Genomic DNA, 27,264 nt, shown 5'->3' with positions numbered 1-27,264 from the left:
TTCCAAAAATTCTCCGGAAAATCCCAGTTTGCCAAGGACTGCAAAGGCAAAAGACCACGATATACGGTCGAAGGCCTTTTCCGCATCGAGAGCCAGGATGAGAGAGGGAGATTTCCTTTTTTGAATCGAATATATTAGATCTATGGCCCTTCTGGTGTTATCAGGTGCCTGGCGTCCAGGGATGAAGCCGACCTGGTCCGGGTGGACCAGACCGGGCATCAAAGGCCCCAGGCGGTTAGCTAATATTTTCGCGTAAATCTTCAGGTCGACATTCAATAGTGAAATCGGTCTGTAGTTCAGGCAGCTAGTCGGGTCTTTGTCGGGCTTTGGGATTACCACTATATCGGCTCGGGTGGTCTCTGGCAGGAAGGAGGCTCCCTTAAAAACACCGTTAAATAGGGAGGTTAGGTGTGGGGTCAGCTCCTTCGCGAAAAGTTTATAATATTGGGCTGTGAAACCATCCGGGCCTGGGGCGGCCGACGAGCGCATTGATCGTATGGCGGCTAATGTCTCCTCCTCCGAGATTCGACAATTAAGGGCTTCCGACTGAGAATCCGACAGGGTTGGGAGGGGAGTATCAGACAAGTATGAGCGCACTCCCCCCGTCTCTTCAGGAGACTGCTGGGGTGGGTCAGGTAGGTTATAACGGGAGCTATAAAACAAACGGAATTCTTCGGCCATCACTTCAGGGTCATATGTATAGGTTCCCTTTCGTGACGAATACAATTTATCTATTGCACCCAACGCTTGCTTGCGGCGTAGTTTGTTGGCCAGTAGGGTGTCTATTTTATCCATTTTATCATAGAAGCGTTGTTGCAGCTTCCGGAGTATCAATGCCGCGCGATTGGAAAGAAGGGTGTTAAGTTGTCCCCGGAGGGAATCTATCTGAGTGAGCAGGGAAGGATTGGGGGATGCTTTATGTTTGGATAGGAGGGTGGCTATTTCTGCTTCGAGGGAGGATATCTCCTGCGCGGCTTTTTTCTTAAGGGCTGACGATTTTGCTAATAAGGCTCCGCGAATCGTAGCTTTGTGGGCTTCCCAGAGAACATTGAGCGAGATATCGGGGGATGTGTTTTCGGTGAAGTAGTGTGTGATTGCTAGTCTGGTTTCCTCTAGTGCTGAGGGGTGTTGTAAAAGCGAGTCGTCCAGACGCCATTTGTATCTCTTACGCGGCGCGCGGTATATATCTATGAGGAGATAGACCCCAGCGTGGTCCGTCCATGACAGAGGTGTAATGCCCGTGCCCGAAATCAGTGGTATGAGGGCAGAGGAGATGTGGATCATATCGATCCTGGAGTAGTGATGGTGTGGGGCTGAAAAATGCGTGAAATCTTTGGTGTGAGGGTGTTGGGAACGCCAAGTGTCACAGAGGCCATGATGTTTCATGATGGCGGTAAGTGTGCGGGAGGCCCGAGGGAGGGTTGTTATAGAAGCATGAGGGGGGGTGGCAGATCTGTCTAGCAGGGGGTCGATTATGGTGTTAAAATCGCCACCCATAATAATGCTTCCTTGTGCTTCCCGTGATAAGCGTTTAGAAAGAGAGTCGAAAAACAGGGACTGGTCTTGGTTGGGGGTATAGGTGGAAACCAGTGTGAGAGCCGTTGAGCGGAGGGTGCCCATTACCATGAGGAAACGTCCTTCTGGGTCTGTCACTGTCCTAGAGTGAATAAACGGGATGTTACGGCGAACTAATATGGCCACACCCCGTTTTTTACAGTCTGCCGAAGCAAAGTAGGGCTGGGAGAACCATTTGCCCTTAAGCTGGGTATGGGGACCGGTGAGATGCGTTTCCTGGAGAAATGCTATGTCGATTTTCTCACGTCTGCAGGCGCTCAGGAACATGGTGCGTTTCCTAGGGGAGTTTAGGCCATTTACATTGGCCGAGAATATTTTAAGGGACATGGCTGTTTACATGGGGGAGTATGACATATTGCCCTAAAGGTCCAGTAACGTACCGCCCGCGCCAGGAGAGGGCCACCCCTCCGGACCTAGCAAGAGAAGGAGCGGGAAGGTCAGGCAGAGGTCGCCAGAGGAGGGAAAGAAAGAGGAAAATAGAGCGGAAAAAGAAACACCCCAAACGGGGAAACATCCCTAAAGTTGTGGGTCCCATTCGGGGACCGCCAGGGAAAAAGCATTGCATCAGTAACATTGTAAGCAACAGTAAGGGATTATGGGGGGGTAACCAGGGTACCATGTGGGAGGGCCTAGGGTGCCCGGGCCACAAGGGTCGGGGTCAGCCTTTTTAACTATATCGGACATATTACAGTATAGGACAGTGAGAACTGTGTCCAGACAACAAGAAATTCAAATGTAAATTCGAAATGGGGAGGGGGAAGGGGGAGAAAGGAGGGAGGGAGGGAGAGACACACAAAAATAAAAAAATAAAAATAAAATATAAACAGGGGTGGGGGGGGGGGGGGGGGGGAGGATAAACCACAGGGGTGCAAGCAAGTATGGTTTAGTTATAACAGCAATAACAGAAGATAATTACGATACTGGCAAAAGGATGGGGGTCGGGTCATCCACGACTTTGGCTCAGTTCAATGCGCATAAGTGTTGCGCCAGCATGACGTATATGATCCACAGTGGGGGGGCTCCCCAAGTCAGGGAGGGTCTTTGTCCACGTTACGCTGTCGGGTCACCCTCGTCCAGTCGGGAAGGGGTGGCGGAGGGTGCGGTGTTTTCGATGAAGAAGTCGCCGATTCTGCTACGGGTGATGCTGGGAGGAGATCTAACTTTGCCAGTAGTTCCTGTCCCTGGTTTAGGGTCTTGACTGAGTGGACAAAGTTGTTGACCGAGACGTGGAGTTGAAAAGGGAATCCCCATCTGTATCTGATCTGATGTTGACGCAGGATCCGGGTGACCGGCTGGAGGTCCCGCCGTTTCTGGATCGTGGAGGGGGCTAGGTCCTGATAAATCTGTAGTTGCATGCCCTTAAACAGAGTCTCCGGTGAGTCTCGAACGGAGGACAAAATTTTCTCTTTCGAACGGAAATAATGGAAACGGATAATAACATCCCTGGGTGGTTGGGCAGGAGACGGTTTTGCACGGAGTGCTCCATGTGCCCTGTCGCAGAGGCATTCTTCGTCTGTGAGGTCTGGTGTTATGTGCGTGAAGAAATCTCTCAGAAATGCCGGCAGCGATGTTCCGAGGACCGATTCTGGGATTCTGGGATTATTTCTACGCGAGCGATTTTCTTGGTCCTCTTGTCGCTCTTTGAGGGTCTCCATTTCTTCGTGCAATCTAGTGAGCTCACTGTCAAGTCGGTGTTGGGAGCGACAGAGATCGTCTGTCTTGGTTTCCAATGTGTCCGTTCGATTGCCAAGGGCTGTAAGGTCTGATTTAAAGTCGGCTATGGCGTTCGAGAGTTCCTGTTTGAACGCAGATTGTACCCCCTCCAGTAGGCTCGACATGACCGCCTGTATCTGAGGGTCGATACCTGTTTCCGATGAGCACGGAGAGGGGGGGGGAGCCTGCGGACATGTTGGGGTTCTGTGGGCCCTTAGATTTTGAGCCAAAGAAGTTAGTCGGGACTTGTGTTGCTTTTTTATTTTTAGACATAGTGGCATATATATACAAAAAAAAAGGGGGGGGGGGGTGAAGGTGGAGGTGAAAAAGAAAAGGGAATGAAAAAATTGTTGACGGGGGGACACAGTTCAGGGTCCGTACGTTAAACGGATAGTCCGGGGAGGTCAGACTGCTGTCCGTTTTAGGTGTGCACCGGTCTCCTATGCGGCTGGTGGGATGAATAGTGAAAGCCCCAGGAGGGTCGGGGGGCGGAGGAGGGTGTCTTGTCAGGTTAGTTGATCGGTATTCAAAATTATTTCGTGTTCCTGATTTCTGTTATTGTAAATCAAGTAGCTCACCGTAGCGACCTCCCGAGGGGGATAAATTTGTCTTCTTCAGGTGACCTAGCCGTTGAGTTGGGAATAGTGTGCCAGAGCGTTATAGATAGATTCGTATTGCTTAGTTATGGCACTTTATTATCCTGCGTTAACTCATCTTAAGAATGGGTCGGGAACATATAGATCCGAGTGTCATGACGTCGGGGCCTGGGCTTTCCCAGGCGTCAGCTCCGATGTCGAGGTAGATTGCGGCTTAACCCTTCATCCCGTGGCCCTGGCACACCCCGTGGATATTAAAGCTCTTTCATGGTTGTCGCCACTGCGGGCAGAATCTGTGGGCCTGCACGGGTGAGAAGTGTGTGGTATAATGCAATTTATCTTCACCCTGGCTAGATGCCAGAAAGCAAAATGGAGGTTCCGGGTTCGTGTCACAGGATTTTATGGGGCAGGGGTGCAGATCGGGAATGATTGCTGTGGCAACAGCAGGTACTCACCACCCTCCAAGTGGACCAGGTATTGAAGGTAAGTCAGCCCGCTGGACGTGTTTTACAGCTTTTCAGGGCTTCCCTTAGGTGTGCACAGCTCCCTCCAGCATATGGCCCGGGAATCCAAGATGGCCGCTGCAGCTCACACAGGGCAGCCCACCCTCCTCAAATATCTCCTGTGGGGCTGGTGGAGGTGCTGAGGCTCTCTCCAGGTGCCAGGGGGTGCTCAGCCAAGCCAGGGGAGGAAGGTCCGAGGTCCTAGGGGTTCCGGTGCGGCCACGCTCCGGTCCCGGAGCTCCCGGCCGGGGTATCCCCAAACTCCAGGCCCCGGCTGCAGGTCGCGTGGTAGGCCTCGACGGCCGGAGGTAGCCGGAGGACGCAGGCCCGGTTCGTCGGCCACACAGCTCCGCAGTGGGGGCCCACGGGGGGTGGACGAGGTCACCGCAGCCCAGCACAGCAGGTCTAGAAGGGCCGAAGGTGGTTTCCCGGCTCCCGCCGAGAGCTCCGGAGCCCGGCCCCGCCAGGCACCAAAATCGAGGCCCCGGCTTCACCAGTAGGGGAAGGCCACAGTCCGCAGAGACAGCCTAGGCCGCCTCCCGACTCCGCAGCTCGCTTCCCTGTTGGAGGCCACCGAGGGCAGAGGCAGAAAGGTATGTGGAGGTGGCAGCAGGGTACTTTTATGGGGGTATAATTGAATTTTAAGCCCTTAGGTAGCAGGAGCTCATGTGAGGTGCTTCTGTCCTCACTGCTAGCCAGGCCAAGAGCCCACCTTTCTAGTAGAATGGGCCTTCACGGAATCCGGTAATGGCAATCCGGGCCGTGGAATGAGCATGCTGAATCGTGTTACAGATCCAGCGTGCAATGGTCTGTTTGGAAGCAGGACACCCAATCTTGTTGGGAGCATACAGGACAAACAGAGTTTCGGTTTTCCTAACCCGAGCTCTGACCACATCCAAAGATTTTGACTCAACGAAAGAGGCAGTAGCCACTGCCACCACAATAGGTTGGTTCATGTGGAAAGATGAAACCACCTTCGGCAGAAATTGTTGCCGAGTCCTCAACTCTGCTCTGTCTTCATGAAAGATTAAATAAGGGCTCTTGTGAGACAAGGCCGCCAACTCAGACATCTGCCTTGCGGACGCCAAAGCCAACAGGATGACCACTTTCCAAGTGAGAAACTTCAACTCCACCGACTATAAAGGCTCAAACCAATGCGATTGAAGGGACTGCAACACCACGTTAAGATCCCACGGTGCCACGGGGGGCACAAATGGAGGTTGGATGTGTAACACACCCTTCACGAAAATTTGAACTTCTGGAAGGGAGGCCAATTGTTTTTGAAAAAAAAAACGTTAAGGCTGAAATTTGAACCTTAACTGAACCCAACTTTAGGCCCGCCTCTACACCAGCTTGTAGAAAATGGAGAAAACGTCCTAGCTGAAACTCTTCTGTAGGAGCCTTCTTGGATTCACACCAAGACACATACTTCCTCCAAATGCGGTGGTAATGTTTAGATGTTACTCCCTTCCTTGCCTGAAGAAATGTGGGAATGACTTCACTGGGAATACCCTTCCGTGCTAAGATCTGGCGTTCAACCGCCATGCTGTCAAACGTAGCAGCGGTAAGTCTTGGTATACGCACGGTCCTCGCGTAGAGGAAGAGGCCAGGTACCTCCTATGAGTAATTCCTGAAGATCCGGATACCAAGCCCTCCTTGGCCAGTCTGGGACAATGAGGATCGCTCAAACCTTTGTTCTTCTTATGATCTTTAGAACTTTTGGAATGAGAGGAAGTGGAGGGAACACATACACCGACGGAAACACCCATGGTGTCACCAGTGCATCCACTGCCATTGCTTGAGGGTCCCTGTACCTGGAACAATATCTCTGAAGCTTTTTGTTGAGGCGCGACGCCATCATGTCTATGTGAGGAATTCCCCAACGACTTGTCACTTCTGTGAAGACCTCTTGATGGAGGCTCCATTCTCCTGGATGGAGAGAGTGTCTGCGAGGAAGTCTGCTTCCCAGTTGTCCACTCCTGGAATGAAGATCGCTGACAGCGCTCTTGTATGCTTCTCTGCCCAGTGGAGAACTTTTGTGACTTCTGCCATTGCTGCTCTGCTTTTTGTTCCGCCCTGGCGGTTTATGTACGCTACTGCTGTCACACTGTCCGATTGGATCAGCACGGGCAGATTGCGAAGAAGATGTTCCGCCTACACAAGGCCGTTGTAAATGGCCCTTAACTCCAGAACGTTTATGTGGAGACAAGTTTCCTGGCTTGACCATCTTCCTTGGAAGGTTACCCCTTGTGTGACTGCACCCCATCCTCGAAGACTTGCATCCGTGGTTATTAGGACCCAATCCTGGATCCCGAACCTGCGCCCCTCCGGGAGGTGAGAGCTGTGTAGCCACCACAGGAGTGATATTCTGGTCTTTGAAGACAGGACTATCTTCTGGTGCATGTGCAGGTGGGATCCGGACCACTTGTCCAACAGGTCCCACTGAAATACTCTGGCATGGAATCTGCCAAACTGAATGGCCTCGTAGGTCGCCACCATCTTCCCCAGCAACCAAGTGCACTGATGGATTGACACTCTTGGTGGTTTCAGAATTTGTTTGACCAGGCTCTGAATTCCTGAGCCTTTTCCACTGGAAGAAAAAATAAGATTTTACTTACCGATAAATCTATTTCTCGTAGTCCGTAGTGGATGCTGGGGACTCCGCCAGGACCATGGGGATTAGCGGCTCCGCAGGAGACAGGGCACAAAAATAAAGCTTTAGGATCAGGTGGTGTGCACTGGCTCCTCACCCCATGACCCTCCTCCAAGCCTCAGTTAGGATACTGTGCCCGGACGAGCGTACACAATAAAGAAGGATTTTGAATCCCGGGTAAGACTCATACCAGCCACACCAATCACACCGTACAACTTGTGATCTGAACCCAGTTAACAGTATGACAACGTAGGAGCCTCTGAACAGACGGCTCACAACAATAACAACCCGATTTCTTTGTAACAATAACTATGTACAAGTATTGCAGACAATCCGCACTTGGGATGGGCGCCCAGCATCCACTACGGACTACGAGAAATAGATTTATCGGTAAGTAAAATCTTATTTTCTCTAACGTCCTAGTGGATGCTGGGGACTCCGTCAGGACCATGGGGATTATACCAAAGCTCCCAAACGGGCGGGAGAGTGCGGATGACTCTGCAGCACCGAATGAGAGAACTCCAGGTCCTCCTTAGCCAGGGTATCAAATTTGTAGAATTTTACAAACGTGTTCTCCCCCGACCACGTAGCTGCTCGGCAGAGTTGTAATGCCGAGACCCCTCGGGCAGCCGCCCAGGATGAGCCCACCTTCCTTGTGGAATGGGCCTTGACAGATTTAGGCTGTGGCAGGCCTGCCACAGAATGTGCAAGTTGAATTGTGCTACAAATCCAACGAGCTATCGTCTGCTTAGAAACAGGAGCACCCAGCTTGTTGGGTGCATACAGTATAAACAGCGAGTCAGATTTTCTGACTCCAGCCGTCCTTGAAATATATATTTTCAATGCCCTGACAACGTCCAGCAACTTGGAATCCTCCAAATCGCTAGTAGCCGCAGGCACCACAATAGGCTGGTTCAGGTGAAACGCGGACACCACCTTAGGCAGAAAATGAGGACGCGTCCGCAGTTCTGCCCTGTCCGAATGGAAAATCAGATATGGGCTTTTATACGATAAAGCCGCCAATTCTGACACTCTCCTGGCTGAAGCCAGGGCCAGTAGCATGGTTACTTTCCATGTAAGATATTTCAAATCTGCCGATTTGAGTGGCTCAAACCAATGGGATTTGAGAAAATCCAAAACTACATTAAGGTCCCACGGAGCCACTGGGGGCACAACCGGGGGCTGTATATGTAGTACTCCTTTTACAAAAGTCTGGACTTCAGGAACTGAAGCCAATTCTTTCTGGAAGAAAATCGACAGGGACGAAATTTGAACCTTAATGGACCCCAACTTGAGGCCCATAGACAATCCTGTTTGCAGGAAATGTAGGAATCGACCCAATTGAAATTCCTCCGTGGGGGCCTTCCTGGCCTCACACCACGCAACATATTTTCTCCAAATGCGGTGATAATGTTGTGCAGTCACCTCCTTCCTGGCTTTTACCAGTGTAGGAATGACCTCTTCCGGAATGCCTTTTTCCCTTAGAAAAACCTAACTGAGGCTTGGAGGAGGGTCATGGGGGGAGGAGCCAGTGCACACCACCTGATCCTAAAGCTTTATTTTTGTGCCCTGTCTCCTGCGGAGCCGCTAATCCCCATGGTCCTGACGGAGTCCCCAGCATCCACTAGGATGTTAGAGAAACTCTCTATAATTCTGTGTCCAGTATCATCCCTAAAAAGGACAACCTCGGTGCCGGAATCAACTGTGATTTTGGCAAGTTCAGGAGCCAACCGTGTTGTTGAAGAACTGTCAGGGACAGGGCAACGTTTTTCATCCACTGGTCCCTGGATCTTGCCTTTATCAGGAGATCGTCCAAGTACGGGATAATTGTGACTCCTTGCTTGCGAAGGAGAACCATCATTTCCGCCTCCACCGACACCATAAAATCCCCTTCCTCCAAACTGGAGATCACTGCTCGGAGAGACTCCATTTTGAATTTGAAATTTTTTAGGTAGAAATTGAGGGATTTCAGGTTTAGGATTGGCCTGACCGAGCCATCCGGCTTCGAAACCACAAACAGACTTGAATAAAAGCCTTCTCCCTGTTGTGACTGGGGAACCCTGACTATAACCTGATTTTGACACAACTTTTGTATGGCGTTGCAAATTACCTCCCTGTCCGGATGAGAAACTGGCATGGCCGATTTGAAAAATCGGTGAGGGGGGACGTCTTGAAATTCCAGTTTGTACCCTTGGGATATTATTTGTAAAACCCATGGGTCCAGGTCCGAACGAACCCAGAACTGACTGAAGAGTTTGAGACGTACCCCCACCGGTGCGGACTCCCGCAGAGGAGCCCCAGCGTCATGCGCTGGATTTGGCAGAAGTCGGGGAGGACTTCTGCTCCTGGGAACCCGCCACGGCTGGTGATCTTTTACCCTTTCCCCTTCCTCTAGCCGCAAGGAAGGAATGAAGAAAGAAAGAACCTCGCCCTTTCTTGTATTTATTGGGCCGAAAGGACTGCATTTGATAGTGGTGTGTCTTCTTTTGTTGCGAAGGCACATAAGGCAAAAATTATGACTTACCCGCGGTAGCCATAGATACCAAATCAGCGAGGCCGTCACCAAACAAGACACTACCTTTGTACGGTAGGGATTCCATATTTTTCTTAGAGTCAGTATCAGCATTCCACTGATGAATCCATAATGCTCGCCTAGCTGAGACTGCCATGGCATTGGCCTTTGATCCCAAAAGGCCAATATCCCTCGCAGCTTCCTTTAGGTAAACTGCCACGTCCTTGATATAACCCAGCGTCAAGAGGATGTTATCCCTATCTAGGGAATCTATGACAGATGACAAGTTATCTGCCCACTTTTCAATAGCACTACTCACCCATGCAGAGGCAATGACCGGTCTGAGTAGAGTACCTGTGGGCGTATAAATGGATTTTAACGTAGCCTCCTGCCTACAATCTGCAGGGTCTTTAAGGGCTGCCGTGTCAGGTGATGGAAGAGCTACCTTTTTAGACAACCGCGATAGGGCCTTGTCCACAATGGGGGGTAACTCCCACTTTTCCCTATCCCCAGTGGGAAACGGATAAACTACCGGAATCCTTTTCGGAATCTGAAATTTTCTGTCAGGACTTTCCCAGACTTTATCAAATAAAGTATTCAGTTCATGAGAGGGAGGAAACGTTATCTCAGGTTTCTTTTCCTTATACATACAGACCCTTTTATCCGGAACAGCAGGGTCCTCAGTGATATGCAATACCTCTTTAATAGCCACAATCATGTACTGAATGCTCTTTGCCAATTTAGGATCTAATCTGGAGTCACTATAGTCGACACTGGAATCAGTGTCCGTGTCGGTATCAGTGTCTGCCAACTGGGTAAACGTACGGTTCTGTGACCCCGAGGGGACCTGAACTTGTAATAACATATCTTCCACAGATTTCTTCCATGCTTGGGTCTGAGACTCAGACTTGTCCAATCTTTTACTAATATGAGCTACATTAGCATTCAAAGTATTCAATACATTCACCCAATCAGGAGTCGGCGGAGCCGACATGGTCACCCCCACCGCCTTTTGCTTCTCTAATACAGTCTCCTCCTGTGAAGAGCACTCAGCCTCAGACATGCCGACACACGTGTAATACACACCCACAGACACACTGGGCTTATAGGGGACAGACCCACAGAGAAGCCTATCAGAGAGACACAGAGGGAATTTGCCAGCTCACACCCCTGCGCCAAATCAATGGGTCAGAAGCTTTAACCAAAATGCCCCAGACCTGTAGCGCTTCTTATATTATATAATATTGCACCAAATAACCTGCCCCCCCGTTTTGTACCCTGATACTTGTCAGCAGTGAAGAGGAAGGACCAGCGTCTCTGCAGCCAGCGGAGAGGAAATAGCGCCGAGTGAGCTTTGGGGACGAAGCTCCGTCCCGCTCTTTGGAGTATACTGGCGGGGGTTAGGACAGTATTATACAGTAATGTCCCCTCTTGCCAGAATTATATTGAGGTATTTTAAGCTGCCCAGGGCGCCCCCCCCGATCCCAGAAGTGCTGTGTGTGTAAGCGGGAGCTTGGCGCGCAGTGTCCGTCCGCTGCGCAGTACCTCAGGAAAATGCCGTCACTGAAGTCTTCTTTCTTCTTCTACTCACCTGTCTTCTGACTTCTGGCTCTGTAAGGGGGGTGACGGCCGGCTGTGGGAGCGAGCATCTGAGCGTACCCCAGCGATCAAACCCTCAGGAGCTAATGGTGTCCTGTAGCCAGAAGCAGAGCCTTTAAACTCACTAGAAGTGGGTCATAACTTCTCTCCCCTCAGTCCCACGAAGCAGGGAGGTTGTTGCCAGCAACCTCCCTGAACATAAAAAAACCTAACAAAAAAGTTTTTTCATAGAAACTCAGTAGAGCTCCCCAGTAGTGCGTCCAGTCTCACTGGGCACAATTCTACAACTGGAGTCTGGAGGAGGGGCATAGAGGGAGGAGCCAGTACACACCTTTTTTCAAAGTCTTAAAGTGCCCATGTCTCCTGCGGATCCCGTCTATACCCCATGGTTCTTTTGGTGTCCCTAGCATCCTCTAGGACGTAGGAGAAACAGAGCAACAATTAAATTGCTCTGTGATGTACCCCCTAGTGGTAGCCGCGGGGTAAAACAATTGAATCAGCCACATAGACTTGAGTTTTCTAAAGGCTGAAGGGAACAACTGATGATGAGATCATAGAATTGCAACTGGAGTTGGTGGTGGGGAAAGCAAGTATAATTCCTACTATTAAACACTATTCTACTTACACGAATACTGCTCAAAATAGTAGTTCTCATATTAGCCATTTACACCATATAGCAGGCTGTTGTTTGAATATAGTCTATGTAAACCATCCTGATTAACAACAACAACAACAACTTAACAGTGAAATTAAGGAAATTTAAATGAAGGCAGTAGGACACCGACTGCAAGGTCCGGAGTGCATTAGAGCAACAGTGCACCCCACAGGTACAGCTGTCACATAAGCAATAGTGCGCGACTAAGGTAAAGCTGCACATGAGAAAGAAGGCACCCCAGAATTACAGCTGCCACACGAAGAAGGCTGCACCCCAGGAGGGACAGCTGCCAAACGAGCAAGGCGGCATCCCAGAGGTATAGCTACTAAATGAGCAATAAAGGCACCCCAGACTTACAGCTGCCACACAAGAAAAAAGGCACCCCAGAATTACAGCTGCCACACAAGCAAAAAGGCACCCCAGAATTACAGCTGCCACACAAGCAAGAAGACACTCCAGAGGCAGAGCTGCCACACGAGCAAGAACGCACCCCAGAGGCATAGCTGCCACACGAGCAAGAACGCACGCACCCCAGAGGCATAGCTGCCACACGAGCAAGAACGCACCCCAGAGGCATAGCTGCCACACGAGCAAGAACGCACATCAGAGGCACAGCTGCCCCACAAGCAAGAAAGCACCCCAGAGGCACAGCTGCCCCACAAGCAAGAAAGCACCCCAGAGGCACAGCTGCCACACAAGCAAGAAAGCACCCCAGAGGCACAGCTGCCACACAAGCAAGAAAGCACCCCAGAGGCACAGCTGTCACACGAGCAAGAAAGCACCCCAGAGGCACAGCTGCCACATGAGCAAGAAAGCACCCCAGAGGCACAGCTGCCACATGAGTAAGAAAGCACCCCAGAGGCACAGCTGCCACATGAGTAAGAAAGCACCCCAGAGGCACAGCTGCCACATGAGTAAGAAAGCACCCCAGAGGCACAGCTGCCACATGAGTAAGAAAGCACCCCAGAGGCACAGCTGCCACATGAGTAAGAAAGCACCCCAGAGGCACAGCTGCCACATGAGTAAGAAAGCACCCCAGAGGAACAGCTGCCACAATAGTAAGAAAGCACCCCAGAGGTACAGCTGCCACACGAGCAGTGACAGTAGATATGAGATATGGGGTGTTACGTTTAGCCATTGGGGGGCAGAAGAAGCATATACTTGGGTCTGTACATGGGGATACATGTTTTTTTCCACGAGTTCCTTGCTCCCTTTAGAGAGGCTTATTTTTCGTGCATTCAATAATATGCAAAAGGGTCACATAAATTGCTATGAGTACATTTTAGATGATAAAACTTCTAGTTTACACAAAATGCAAGTTGCTCAATCAATATAAAATAACAGCAGGTTCTAGAAAAGAAACACACAAATCCCCCACAACACTTATGCAAGTAAAAATCTGACATTCTAGTTGTAAATAAAATGCAGAAGTCAGTTAAAAAATAATTGCAAATATATATTAAACACACCCATCACTTCACAGAGCTTCTTGTTAAGGTCTAGATCTAAACAATGAGGGATTGCCATGTATTTGAGCAAGGTGCTAACTAAAATCAAAAATAGGATTTTAATTACCTACCGGTAAATCCTTTTCTCGTAGTCCGTAGGGGATGCTGGGGTCCACATTAGTTCTATGGGGTATAGAGGGGGTCCACTAGGAGCCACTGGCACTTTAAGCGTTTGAGAGTGTAGGCTGGCTCCTCCCTCTATGCCCCTCCTACCAGACTCAGTCTAGAAACTAAGCCAGAGGAGACGGTCAACTTCGAGAGAAGGAATTTACACAGATAGTGGCGAGATTCACACCAGCTCAAACATACACGGCAAACCAAGCTAACCAGCTTGAAAATCAGCAACGGCTGAACAAGATTACTTAACCAAGTAACAAAACAGTATTTAACCAAGAACTAAGCAGTACTGAACTAAGTAACCACTGCAGGATCACAAAGCGCTGGGCGGGCGCCCAGCATCCTCTACGGACTACGAGAAAAGGATTTACCGGTAGGTAATTAAAATCCTATTTTCTCTTACGTCCTAGAGGATGCTGGGTTCCACATTAGTATCATGGGGATGTACCAAAGCTCCCAGAACGGGAGGGAGAGCGCGGAGGCTCCTGCAGAACTGATTGACCAAACTTCAGTTCCTCAGCGGCCAAAGTATCAAACTTGTAGAAGTTCGCAAACGTGTTCGACCCAGACCAAGTAGCCGCTCGGCAAAGCAGTAAAGCCGAGACAACCCGGGCAGCCGCCCAGGAAGACCCCACCTAACGAGTAGACTGGGCTTTAACAGACGTAGGCCACGGCAATCCTGCCGTAGAATACACATGCTGGATAGTGAACCTGATCCAGCGAGAGATTGTCTGCTTAGAAGCAGGACACCCAAGTTTCTTGGGATCATACAGGACAAACAGAGAGTCCGTTTTTCTATGACGAGCAGTCCTCTTCACATAGATTTTCAGAGCCCTTACAACATCCAAGGACTTTGATGAATTTGAGGAGTCAGTAGCAACTGGAACAATTGGTTGGTTGATATGAAATGCTGACACAACCTTCGCAAGGAACTGCTGACGTGCCTGGAGCTCAGCTCTATCCCTCATGGAAGATCAAGAAGGGGCTCTTACAAGACAACGCCCCCAACTCCGACACACGTCTAGCAGAAGCGAAAGCCAACAAAGTGACAGCCTTCCACGTGAGAAACTTGACCTTAACCTCCGGTAGAGGTTCGAACCAATCTGATTGGAGGAACTGTAACACCACGGTAAGATCCCAGGGAGTAGTAGGAGTCACAAAGGGAGGCTCAATGTGCAGAATCTCTTTCAGGAAAGTCTAAACTTCAGCTGTTTCTGGAAGAAAATGGATAGTGCCGAAATCTGGACCTTCACGGACCCAAACTTCAGGCCCATATCCACACCTGCTTGCAGGAAGAGGAGAAAACGTCCCAGTTGAAACTCCACCGTAGGAAATTTCTTGGACTCACACCAAGATACATATTTTTTCCAAATACGATGGTAATGTTTAGACGTTACTCCTTTCCTAGACTGTATCAGGGTAGGAATAACCTTATTCGGAATGCCCTTCTGACCTAATATCTGGCGTTCAACTTCCATGCCATCAAACGTAGCCACGGTAAGTCATGATAAGCGAACGGCCCCTGCTGCAGCAGGTCCTCCCGAAGAGGCCCCGGCTCTTCTAGCAGTAGATCCAGAAGATCCGCGTACCAAGCCCTCCTTGGATGGTCCGGAGCAATGAGAATTGCCTGAACTCTTGTTCTCCTCATGAGTTTTAGAACTCTTGGAATGAGTGGAAGTGGAGGAAACCCGTACACCGACTGGAACACCCACGGAGTCACTGGGGCGTCCATCGCCATGGCTTGTGGGTCCCTCGACCTGGAACAATACCGCCGAAGCTTCTTGTTGAGACGAGAGGCCATCATGTCTATTTGAGGTACACCCCAAAGATCTGTTACCTCCGTGAACCCTTCCGGATGGAGTCCCCACTCCCCTGGATGGAGATCGTGTCTGCTGAGGAAGTCCGCTTCCCAGTTCTCTACTCCCGGAATGAAGATTGTTGACAGCGCCAGCGCATGTTTGTCTGCCCAGAGGATGATTCTTCTTACCTCTGACATTGCAGCTTTGCTCTCCAATCCGCCCTGTTGGTTTATGTAAGCCACCGTCGTTACATTGTCCGACTGCACTTGAATGGCTCGATCTCGCAGAAGATGGGCCCCTTGGAGAAGACCGTTGTAGACGGCTCTTAGTTCCAGAATGTTTATTGGAAGGCTGGATTCTAAGCTTGACCAGCTTCTTTGGAAGGTTTCCCCCTGAGTGACTGCACCCCAGCCCCGGAGACTTGCATCCGTGGTTAGAAGGATCCAGTCCTGAATCCCGAACCTGCGGCCCTCCAGAAGGTGAGGTAGTTGTAGCCACCGAAGGAGTGAAATCCTGGTTTTCGGCGACAGACGTATTCTCAGGTGCATGTGTAGATGAGATCCCGAGCACTTGTCCCGGAGATCCAGTTGGAAGGTCCGAGCATGAGACCTTCCATACTGTAGAGCCTCGTAAGAGGCCACCATCTTCCCCAGAAGGTGAAAGCACTGATGAATCGATACCCGGGCTGGCTTCAGGACATCCCGGACCATTGTTTGTATCACCAACGCTTTCACTTCCGGAAGAAGCACCCTCTGCACTTCCGTGTCGAGGATCATTCTTAGAAAAGACAACCTCCTGGTCGGCTCCAAATGTGATTTTGGAAGATTCAGGATCCAACTGTGTTCCCTGAGCAGATTAGTTGTGAGAACAATGGACTGCAACAACCTCTCCCTGGATGATGCCTTTATCAGCAGATCGTCCAGATATGGGATTATGTTCACCCCGTCTGCGGAGAACCATCATCTCTGCCATCACCGGTGAACACCCTCGGTGCTGTGGAGAGGCCACATGGTAGTGGTAGTGGAATGGTAGTGCCTGGAATTGATAGTGACTGTCTAACAGTGCAAATCTGAGATAAGCCTGGTGAAGTGGCCAAATCGGAATGTGGAGGTACGCATCTTTGATATCCAGGGATACCAGAAACTCCCCCTCCTCCATACAAGAAATCACTGCTCTGAGAGACTCCATTTTGAACTTGAACACCCTCAGATAAGAATTCAATGATTTCAAGTTCAAAAATTGGTCTGACCGAACCTTCCGGTTTTGGTACCACAAAAAGGTTTGAATAATAACCCTTGTTTTGCATATGAGGTGGAACTGGGACAATGACCTGTGACTTTTCCAATTTTAGGATGGCTTCCTGTAGGATAGCCCTGTCTGTCAGCAAAGCTGGCAAGCCTGATTTGAAGAATCGTGAGGCGGGAGTTCTTGAAACTCCAGTCTTTACCCGGGACACAATATCCTGTACCCAGAGATCCAGGCCGGACGACACCCAGACGTGCATGAAACGTCTGAGTCTCGCATCCACCAGCCTGTCCTCCAGGCTTTGAGGTCCACCGTCATGCTGAGGATTTTGAGGGACCAGAAGCAGGTCTCTGGTCCAGGGAGCCTGAGGGTGCAGGCTTTTTGGATTTTGCCCGACCACCTCTAAAGAAAGTGGTAGAAGGCTTGGACTTTTTTGTCTTAGCGGTCCGAAAGGACTGTGGCATAGCTGAAGAAAATGGTTTCTTCGTAGAAGGAGCAGCAAAGGGAAGGAAAGGTGACTTACCCATGGTTGTTGTGGAAATCAACGCATCCAACGCTTACCCAAATAGAGCCTGACCTGTGTAGGGTAGGTTCTCCACACTTCTCCTGGATTCAGCGTCTGCAGACCATTGGCGTAGTCAGAGTCCCCTGCGAGCTGATACCGACATGGAGGATATCCGTGCAGTCAGCGTACCCAGGTCCTTCATGGATTCCACGATGAACCCCGCAGAATCCTGTATGTGATGTAAAAACACTTCAATGTCACTTCTATCCATTGTATCCAAATCCTCTAGTAATGTGCCGGACCACTTTACTATGGCTTTAGAAATCCATGCACAGGCCTTAATGCCACTCCTGAAGCAGTATAAATGTATTTGAGCGTAGTGTTAATCTTACGATCAGCCGGTTCTTTTAACGTGGTAGATCCAGGGACAGGTAAAACCACCTTTTAGACAGTCTGTAGACAGATGCGTCAACAATTGGTGGGTTTTCCCATTTCTTCCTATCTTCCTCAGGGAAGGGAAAAGAACCAGGACTCTTTCTGGGATCTGGAATTTTTTCTCCGGGTTTTCCCAGGATTTTTCAAATATAGCGTTTAATTCTTCAGACGCGGGAAAAGCTAGCGGGGCTTTCTTATTATCAGTGAAGTAAGCCACCTCAACCTGCTCAGGTGTAGTGTCATTAATGCTTAACACATCTCTAATGGCCTCAATCATGAGCTGCACCCCCTTTGCAAGGGATGCCGCCCCACTCAGCACATTCCCATCACCGTCTGTAGTATCAGAATCGGTATCCGTGTCATCTTGCATAATTTGGGCCAATGTACTTTTCTGTGGGAACATGCTAGGGGATTTTGCAGGAATAAGGACAGAGCCTGACCAAACTGCCATAGACTTCCAACACCTGAGTTTCAACCTCAGTATTAGCTATCTGAGACAAAACATTACAATCCTGTGTACATGGAATCCCTCCCTCCTGAGAGGAAACATGTTCTGCAGCATATGACATAGACATGGCTATGTGAGATAGTAAACAACCACACACACACAGGTAAATGTCAGACACAGTTTCCCACCAAGTATGCCACAGAGAGAGACAGAGATTGGAGCCAACCCACTCACAGCGCTTTTAAGGTAGAACTAATGAAACTACCAGTGCTGTCTGTGTACCTTAATAGACTACACAGACTTTACACAGCCTCCCCCTCCCTTCTACAACCCCCTTGTACAGTACAAGATAGCTGGAGTTGACTTGGAGGGACAGCTCTCGCTGTCAGCGCTTCTGCAGGCAGGAAAATGGCGCTGAACGCTGCTGGGTCCGCTCTGAGAAGCTCCACCCCCTTACATGGCGCTGAGGAATTGTGCTTGCAGCGATCCTGGGACCCTGACAGGCTTGCTGGACAGTGTAGGGTGTAGGCGCTGGCTCAGGGCGCCCCTCACAGCACCGCACCATGTACCGCTGAGCCCAGGAGCGCAGTTAGTACTGTGCTCCCTACCCTGTTGCCACCAACTTCACACCGGCTCCCCGTTTGCCAGAGGGGCCGGTGACTAACTCGCCACTGAAGTCTTCTGGCTCTGTAAGGGGGTGGCGGCATGCTGCTGGGATGAGCTATCCCCTGTGGGATGGCGAACGTTCGATCCCCTCAGGAGCTTAGTGTCCTGTCAGCGGAGATAGTGGCTCAGACCCCTCAGGTCATACACTACGCCCCCCCCTTAGTCCCTCGAAGCAGGGAGGCTTGTTGCCAGCAGCCTCCCTGTACCTAAACTCTAAAAAATAAAAAAAACTCAAATAACTCCTAAGGAGCTCCCCTAGCTGTGACCGGCTCCTCCGGGCACATTTTCTAAACGGAGTCTGGTAGGAGGGGCATAGAGGGAGGAGCCAGCCCACACTATCAAACTCTTAAAGTGCCAGTGGCTCCTAGTGGACCCGTCTATACCCCATGGTACTAATGTGGGCCCCAGAATCCTCTAGGACGTAAGAGAAAGCAGGGATTTCTGATCCTTGTGGAGTTTGCACTTCTTGAAGCACTTCACACAGTGCATTGGAATACAGCATGAAATATGCCCACCCCACCGTCCAGTATGAAGGTGTTTTCCTTGTGGATCCCCTTGAGAAACCTGATGATGTGAAGGGCTGGAAGATACACACAGCTACCAAGACCACACCATACCACCCCAGTGAGGTATAGAAATAACAAAGGCAAGGGAGGCATGAGGACCAGGAGTACATACATAGTATGATGGACGCAGTGATACGGTTTCTCTACGGTGTACCAGTTTTCTAAATTTTTAGGTCGGAAGGCGTTCCGACCTATTCAATATATCCCGTAATTATCAGACAAGTCGGGGAATTTGACTTGTCAGAAAGCACGTGGATCTGCGGAATAGCTGCCGATCTGCGTGCTTCTGTCGGAAACGGGGCCAAATCTGACAGGTTTTGGCCCCCTTCCCAACCATCTCAATCTGACTTTAAAAAAAGTCTGATTGAGATAAGGGAGCCAAGAGGAGGAGAGGGAGGAGACGGGGGAGAGCAGCGCTACAGCAGCGGGGAGACGGAGGAGAGCAGTGCTACAGCAGCGTAGCAGGAGGATGTGTCACAGCCACCGCTCAAAGCAGCATCCACCCAGCTCCAGCAAGCGAGACCTCGCTTGCTGGAGCCGGGTGGACGTTCCTGTGAGCGGTGGCTGTGACACATCCTCCTGCTACACTTGCTGGAGCTGGGTGGACGCTCCTGTGAGCGGCGGCTGTGACACATCCTCCTGCTACGCTTGCTGGAGCCGCTGCTGTAGCGCTGCTCTCCCCCGTCTCATCTCAATTCGACTTTTTTTAAAGTCGGATTGAGATGCCCATTGAATAGCCCTTGTCGGGTCCATTCTGACAAATGCATGTCGGAATGGATCCGACTTCAATTGAATATACCCCTTTATCATAGAGACTGGGACAGTATAAATACAACCAACAATCTCAGATTATTATATTACACTTTAGGGGAAAGTGGATTTAGGCTTTAACAGGATAGTAAGATGCTTCTTGCATTACGGTCACTAAGGGCTGCCTCAATTTATAGTCTACAGCCTCTAGATATAGTAGGTAATCTTTCTAAGGTAAACTATACCAAGAGAGTGACAATTATTTAGATGGAATTTGAAGCTCAATGCTGAATGTAGAATAGCATTTATAGGACCCAGCCCAACTCCAGTACAGTTTTCTTACCAGTCCATGATGTTTGTGGATAACGCTGCAGAAAAGCCAAGTATATTAAAACTGAGTTCAGTTGCAGTGCATAGGGCAAGCCCACACATCACTGGCAGGAGGGACAGATTCACCATCATTCCTGAAAGAGACATATTAGCAAGAATGAGCAGTACTTAGTCTTCATCTCACATCTAGATAAACCTTTATACATGATGAAGTCAATTTGACGGCTGTCGGGATCCCGGTGGTTAGGATACAGACGCAGGAATCCCAGCATAACACCCATAGAGTGGGAATAGATCCTGAGCCTGCAGGGCGGCAAGCGCAGCGAGCCTGTAAGGGGACTCTTAGCCCTCACCCCACTGCCGGCATTCTCGCGGGCAGGATGCTGCTGTCGGGATATGGACAGCCGGCATCCCGTCTGCCGTTAAAGCATACTGAATCCCTTTATACATAGCTATATATTCAAAGCTTACTTACCTATACAAAGCTAGTGGAGCACACTTCTAATGTGCTTAGATATATGCTTTATGGACTGATGAAAACAAATTGCATATGAAAGACAACTTTAAGTGAACCTACTTTCCTATGTATGTGTTTATCATGCAGAGAGATTTAGGGTGCGTACACACTAGGCGATATCGTATACGATGTTTTATTTGGACATTGTTCACAATATCCTCCAGTGTGTAATGCACTATGTATTTGACGTGCACTCACGTGCATCTTCTTATTATTATTATTACCACCACTTAATTACCATTATTACCATAAAGCACACACATTCCACAGCGCTTCACAGAGAATATTTGGCTATTTCACATAAGTCCCTGCCCCAGTGGAGCTTACAATCTATACTACCTACCACATGTACACGCACACACATTCATGCTATGGTTAATTTTGTAGGGATCCAATTAACCTACCAGTATATTTTTGGATTGTGGGAGGAAACCAGAGTACCCAGAGGAAACCCACGCAAGTACGGGGAGAATATACAAACTCCACACAGTTAGGGCCATGATGGGAATCGAACCCATGACGTCAGTGTTGTGAGGCAGTAATGCTAACCATTATATCTTCAACATCCTTCGTCGGACCTGCCAGGTCCCGTCGCTGACATCGCATCTGCGATATCGTCCTAGTACATAGCCTAAGATTTTGGTGTGGTGTGTTCAAACTTAAATCTAAATAGCAGTGTAAAATTAAAGCTGTCTAAAATTTCTCCAAGCTGATATTCAGGACTACTCAACAATTACCGTAAACATTTACATGAAGTTATTGCTGTACAAGGGAGTCATACCGTATACTGAAAGCAAATGTTCACATACATTTACCACTCACAGATATGTGATATTTAATTATTTTCCTCAATAAAAAAAATCAGCATGTCTAATTTGTCTGTCTCATTTGTTTGATTTGGTTGTCTATCTACTTTTTGGACTGAAAATCTGAGATACTGTAGTTTTAGGACAAATTTCAGCAGAAACAGAAAATTCTGAAGGCTTCATAAACTTTCAAACACTAGTGTGTTTGTGTAGTGTGTGTATAATACCCGGCACTCTGAAAAGGTCAATTATTCCGGCCTGGGGTATGGCAGCCCGTATGTAGATGAATAGCAATAGAGGTGGCATTCACAAGACTTTTTACTGCTCCAATTTTAATGGCTTAGAAATCCAACATGTTTCGGATTGTAAGCCCGTCGTCAGGGATCAAAATATACCCAAAGTATACACACATATATAACCTTCTGGAAGGTTCTCCTCTCTCCATAGAGGAATGCTGTAGCTCTGACAGAGTGACCATCAGGTTCTTGGTCACCTCTCTGACTAGGACCTTTCTCCCCTGATCGCTCAGTTTAGACAGCCGGCCAACTCTAAGAGTAGTCCTGGTGGTTCCGAACTTCTTCCAGTTAATGATGATGGCGGCCACTGCGCTCATTGGGACCTTCAAAGCAGCAGATATACCCTTCCCCAGATTTGTGCCCAGAGACAATCCTGTCTCGGGGGTCTACAGACAATTCCTTTAACTTCATACGTGCTCATAAATACCACTGTCAAGTGTGGGACCTTATATAGACAGGTGTGTGCCTTTCCAAATCATGACCAATCAACTGAATTTACCACAGGTGGACTCCAAGTAAGCTATAGGAATATCTCAAGGATGATCAGTGGAAACAAGATGCACCTGAGCTGAATTTTGAGTTTCATGGACAATTCTGTGAATACTTATGTACATGTGATTTCTTAGTTTTTTTACTTTTTAATAGATCACAAAAAGAAAACTTTTCACATTGTCATTACGGGGTATTGTGTGTAGAATTTTGAGGGAAAAATTAATTTATTCCATTTTGGAATAAGGCTGTAACATAACAAAATGTGTAAAAAGCGAAGCGTTGTGAATACTTTATGGATGATATATATATATGTATATAGATATATATATATATATATATATATATACTGTATATATATATATATATATATATATACTGTATATATGTATATATAAAAAACTTTTTTCTGTTCGATGGTAAGATCTATCTGCAACAAACTGGGTGTGCGATGGGGTCCCCTGTGGCCCCATCGTATTCGAACATTTACATGTTCAAGGTTGAACAGGAGATATTTTTTGATAAACCTGAGGTAGCATCAGATATCATCATGTACTGTCGTTACATTGATGATTTACTTATCTTATGGAAGGGTACCCAGGAACGCTTAGTTGAGATCATTGAGACACATAATAGCTGTAACCATCCGGTCAAACTCACATATAATATGAGCATGCAGTCAGTGGACTATTTGGACGTTAAAATCTCTATCATTGATGGATGTATCCATACATCCATTTACAGTAAACCCACTGACAGGAACAACTTATTACACTATTCAAGTTTTCACCCAACTCCGCTTAAACGTGGTTTGCCCTACTCACAGCTGCTGAGGGTTCACCGTATTACGTCTGACCCTGTGGTAGCTGAGACTCAAATGAACAGTATGATCGAGAAATTTCTAGCTAGAGGTTATCCAGCAGCTTTACTCCATCAAGCAAAACTTAAAGCTCTAGCTATTGATCGTCCACAATTGTTACAGGCTAAAACTAAAGTATCAGATGAGAAAGGCATCTTCCCATGGGTAGGTCAATTTAGCCCCACTAGCAGTGGCATTAATCACATATCCAAGAAATTATGGCACATCATCCAGCCTGATCAGGAGCTAAATCTTAGCCATACTAAATTAATGTCATGCTATACAAGACGACGTAACATCAGAGATATGCTGGTTAAAGCAGATATCTCTACCAGTCCACAGCGTCTAGTACAGGCTAACGCAAGAGGGTGCATTAGATGCACTTGCACCACATGCCAATTCCTGATTAGTGGAAAAACCTTTCAGCATCCGCTGACGGGTCAACCTTTGACAATTAATTATACCTTGACGTGCTCGTCTAAGTTTGTTGTTTATCAGTTGTTATGTCCGTGTGGGCTGTCATACGTAGGTAAAACTGAAAGAATGTTCAAGGAACGTATGGCAGCCCACCGGTCGGCCATTAAAGCAGCGATTGCTAAAGGATCAAGTGACCAGCCGGTCGCCCGACATTTTTCTGTGGCACGCCATCCGCTGGTGACATTACGTTACCGCATGATAGACCATGTCCCCCCTCTTCTTCGGGGGGGTGATAGGGGTCTTAAACTACTTCAACTTGAAACTAGGTGGATTCACCGTTTGGGTACCCTTTACCCTAGAGGCCTTAATGAACAGCTAGGGCTTAATGCATTCTTGTAAGTTTACCTCTGTATGTGGTTATTCCAGTGGTAATACGCTTTTAAATGTTTGTTATGGTTTCTAATGATCTAGGTTTGTTTAGAGACTAGGCAGCCTTTATGTGCTATGTGTAGCTAGGATTCTACATACTTAGATTGATATAATTGTGTCCTGCCTGCATGATTGTATTATCACATTATGTATACTAGTTTGTGTACTACTGTCACCATAGTTACCAGCCTTGTTTGATGACGTCATGTGGGTGCGCCGACGGACCTGGCGGGTGCCTGTGTTCCGGAAGCGTGGTGACGGCGTCTGCATGCACTATATAGGTAAGCACGTTTGTATTCTTTGACCTGATGAAAATGCACTAATAAACAGCATTGAAACGTTGTCTATTACAAGGACTTAAAGAGTTGCTTTTTTCCCCGTCGCTTGGAGTGCCGCACCTGCCGTTGTCTGTACATTTCTACTGTGGAGGCACCCAGCGCTATTGGACTCTATAATGGGAGAGCCGGACCTGCTTGTTGTCTGTATGTGAGTACCCCTATGTGGGCACACTCTGTCAGGGCTCCCTATCTATGAATGATTCTGAAGAATTTATCAGTGTCTGCTGCACGCACTGCTGCACTTTATGATGGTATATGGATTGCACCTTCTATGAGATGTGGATTGCACTTTAGTATGATATATGGACTGAGTTTTTGAGCTCATTTTTTCATGTTTTTAGGTTGCACTTTAGCCACTTTATAGCTTTTTTTGCACTGTGGTAGCACCCCTACGCTATCATCCATTGCTGCATGGCGTGGTGACAATGCATATGTGAGCAGACTAGCTAGGTCGCTCTAGTCCCACAGCCTGCGGAGTATCTGTGTGCCCCCCTTTGTGTGCAATATGGCTGAAGAGGCTTTACATAATAACATACAGGGTATGTCTTTGTCTCACTACTCTATTGGTGAATTACATGGCTACACAGAAGCAGAAGCAGATGCCATTCTTTACTCAGCACTATTAAGTGACCAGCAAGAGTCACTTTCACTGGAAGACCTCTATCATGATCTATTGAGAATTAAACGCAAAGAAATTGACTATTTCTATCATTGCCTGTCCTTATCCGATTATTACAGAGCCAAAAAAATTCCCCGTGGGTTAAGGGTACGCAACTCCCCTACTATAGGCCGTAATGACCCTAACTTCTGCCGCAAGTGGGTGGGCATATTGAACCGTTGCTCGATGGATCTCATGCTGCTCATTATTGAGCAATCTACAAAAGAAATGAATGCATTTAAAACCAAGGCGGCTGAATTTGAGCTTAAGCACAAAGCAAATTTTGAGGCTGATACTACAGTTGATTGGTATTCTAAACTTAATGACCAATTACAGCTCCACAAGCGTGAACTTATTAAATTTAAGGCAGCCAAGCGACAAAAGGTTGACACTGACTACGAGCAGCATAATGTGTATAAATGGGTGGATGGGACCACCAAACGTGATTCCAAGCGACCGTTCTTTCGACGTAGAATGCATCGTACCAGGGACCTTGAGTCGTCTAATGAGCATACCTCTACTACCAGTGACTCTGATTCAACAGCACAGACAACCCGTAATGACCACCCTTTAGGAGTAGCTACCAGGGCCAAGATCCCTGGCGAAAGAGGCAACGGCGCTACACAAGACGCGGGCACCAGTGGAAAAGGAAGGGGAAGAGTGGGGCGACCTCCGAAGAACCCACGGCACCGGAAAATTTAGTCATTAATCTATCAAGTTATGTGCTTAGTGACGTTGAAAAATCAGTATTATCCAGAGGTTTGTCATTTATACCTTCTTGTCGACAGGACCCCTTACAGTGGAAAGTCGACAAATATCGCTTACATCGACAGCTAAAGTTAAAAGAACACTTTGCTAAAAGCACTTTGGCTGTGGTAGACTCTGATATACCTGCTAAGCTTCAAAAAATAATGCCTAAGTCTACCTTTGAACCACAGACGCACAATGCATCAGTAAGAACTTTTATGCGACTCCTAGATCTTGAGACTGACCAATTTATTTCCTCTGCACCTGTTAATAGGAGTAATGTTACCAGAGTTGAAAGATTGGCATTAGAACGTTTGGCAGCATGCTCTGATATTATTTTTAGACCTGCCGATAAAGGTGGTGCGTTAGTTTTGCAGGATATAGCAGATTATAGAGCGGAAATAATATCACAACTTAGTGATTCTGCAACGTACCGCTTGTTGTCTGTGGACCCTACTGCTGCCTTTCTAACTGAATTGTCTAGTAAGCTTGAGCAGGCGGTTGGAACTGGGATTATTTCAGGCTCCCTTGGTAAAGCATTGCTGCCTAAATTTCCTGTTATACCGCTTCTTTATACTACTCCCAAAATACATAAGAGTTTGGTTAAACCCCCTGGGAGGCCCATTATATCTGCCAATAAATCCCTTTTCCAACCGGTAGCTCTATACCTTGATGCTCTGTTTCAGCCGTGTATTCAGTCACCCCCCCGATATCTTTTAGATACCAGCACACTGTTACGCAAACTGCAATTGTTGAGCCGATTTGACCATGATGTTACCCTTTGTAGCATTGACGTGCAAAGTCTATATACCATAATCCCCCATGATAAGGGTATAGATGCGACACGAGAGTTTTTGGATGGTCACCCTGAATTTAAAGGGCCGGAGTTGCAACTCTGCTTGGATCTTTTGCACATGATTCTTACCAAAAACTTTTTTCTGTTCGATGGTAAGATCTATCTGCAACAAACTGGGTGTGCGATGGGGTCCCCTGTGGCCCCATCGTATTCGAACATTTACATGTTCAAGGTTGAACAGGAGATATTTTTTGATAAACCTGAGGTAGCATCAGATATCATCATGTACTGTCGTTACATTGATGATTTACTTATCTTATGGAAGGGTACCCAGGAACGCTTAGTTGAGATCATTGAGACACATAATAGCTGTAACCATCCGGTCAAACTCACATATAATATGAGCATGCAGTCAGTGGACTATTTGGACGTTAAAATCTCTATCATTGATGGATGTATCCATACATCCATTTACAGTAAACCCACTGACAGGAACAACTTATTACACTATTCAAGTTTTCACCCAACTCCGCTTAAACGTGGTTTGCCCTACTCACAGCTGCTGAGGGTTCGCCGTATTACGTCTGACCCTGTGGTAGCTGAGACTCAAATGAACAGTATGATCGAGAAATTTCTAGCTAGAGGTTATCCAGCAGCTTTACTCCATCAAGCAAAACTTAAAGCTCTAGCTATTGATCGTCCACAATTGTTACAGGCTAAAACTAAAGTATCAGATG

General features: G+C 48.0%; 1 protein-coding gene across 2 annotated transcripts in view; it reads right to left on the bottom strand.

Annotated features, from left to right (window-relative positions):
* The window catches only part of SLC35E2B (solute carrier family 35 member E2B), a 260,653-nt gene that overhangs the window by 31,200 nt on the left and 202,189 nt on the right, over positions 1 to 27,264 (bottom strand). For both annotated transcript variants that reach the window (XM_063942991.1, XM_063942990.1), the window contains exon 5: positions 20,189 to 20,309. In XM_063942991.1, coding sequence (XP_063799061.1) covers positions 20,189 to 20,309 — 121 coding nt within the window. The remainder of the gene's footprint in view (positions 1 to 20,188; positions 20,310 to 27,264) is intronic.

This window comes from Pseudophryne corroboree, chromosome 10 (assembly GCF_028390025.1).
Source record: "Pseudophryne corroboree isolate aPseCor3 chromosome 10, aPseCor3.hap2, whole genome shotgun sequence".
Taxonomy (NCBI): domain Eukaryota; kingdom Metazoa; phylum Chordata; class Amphibia; order Anura; family Myobatrachidae; genus Pseudophryne; species Pseudophryne corroboree.
This window is presented reverse-complemented; position numbering and strand designations above follow the sequence as displayed.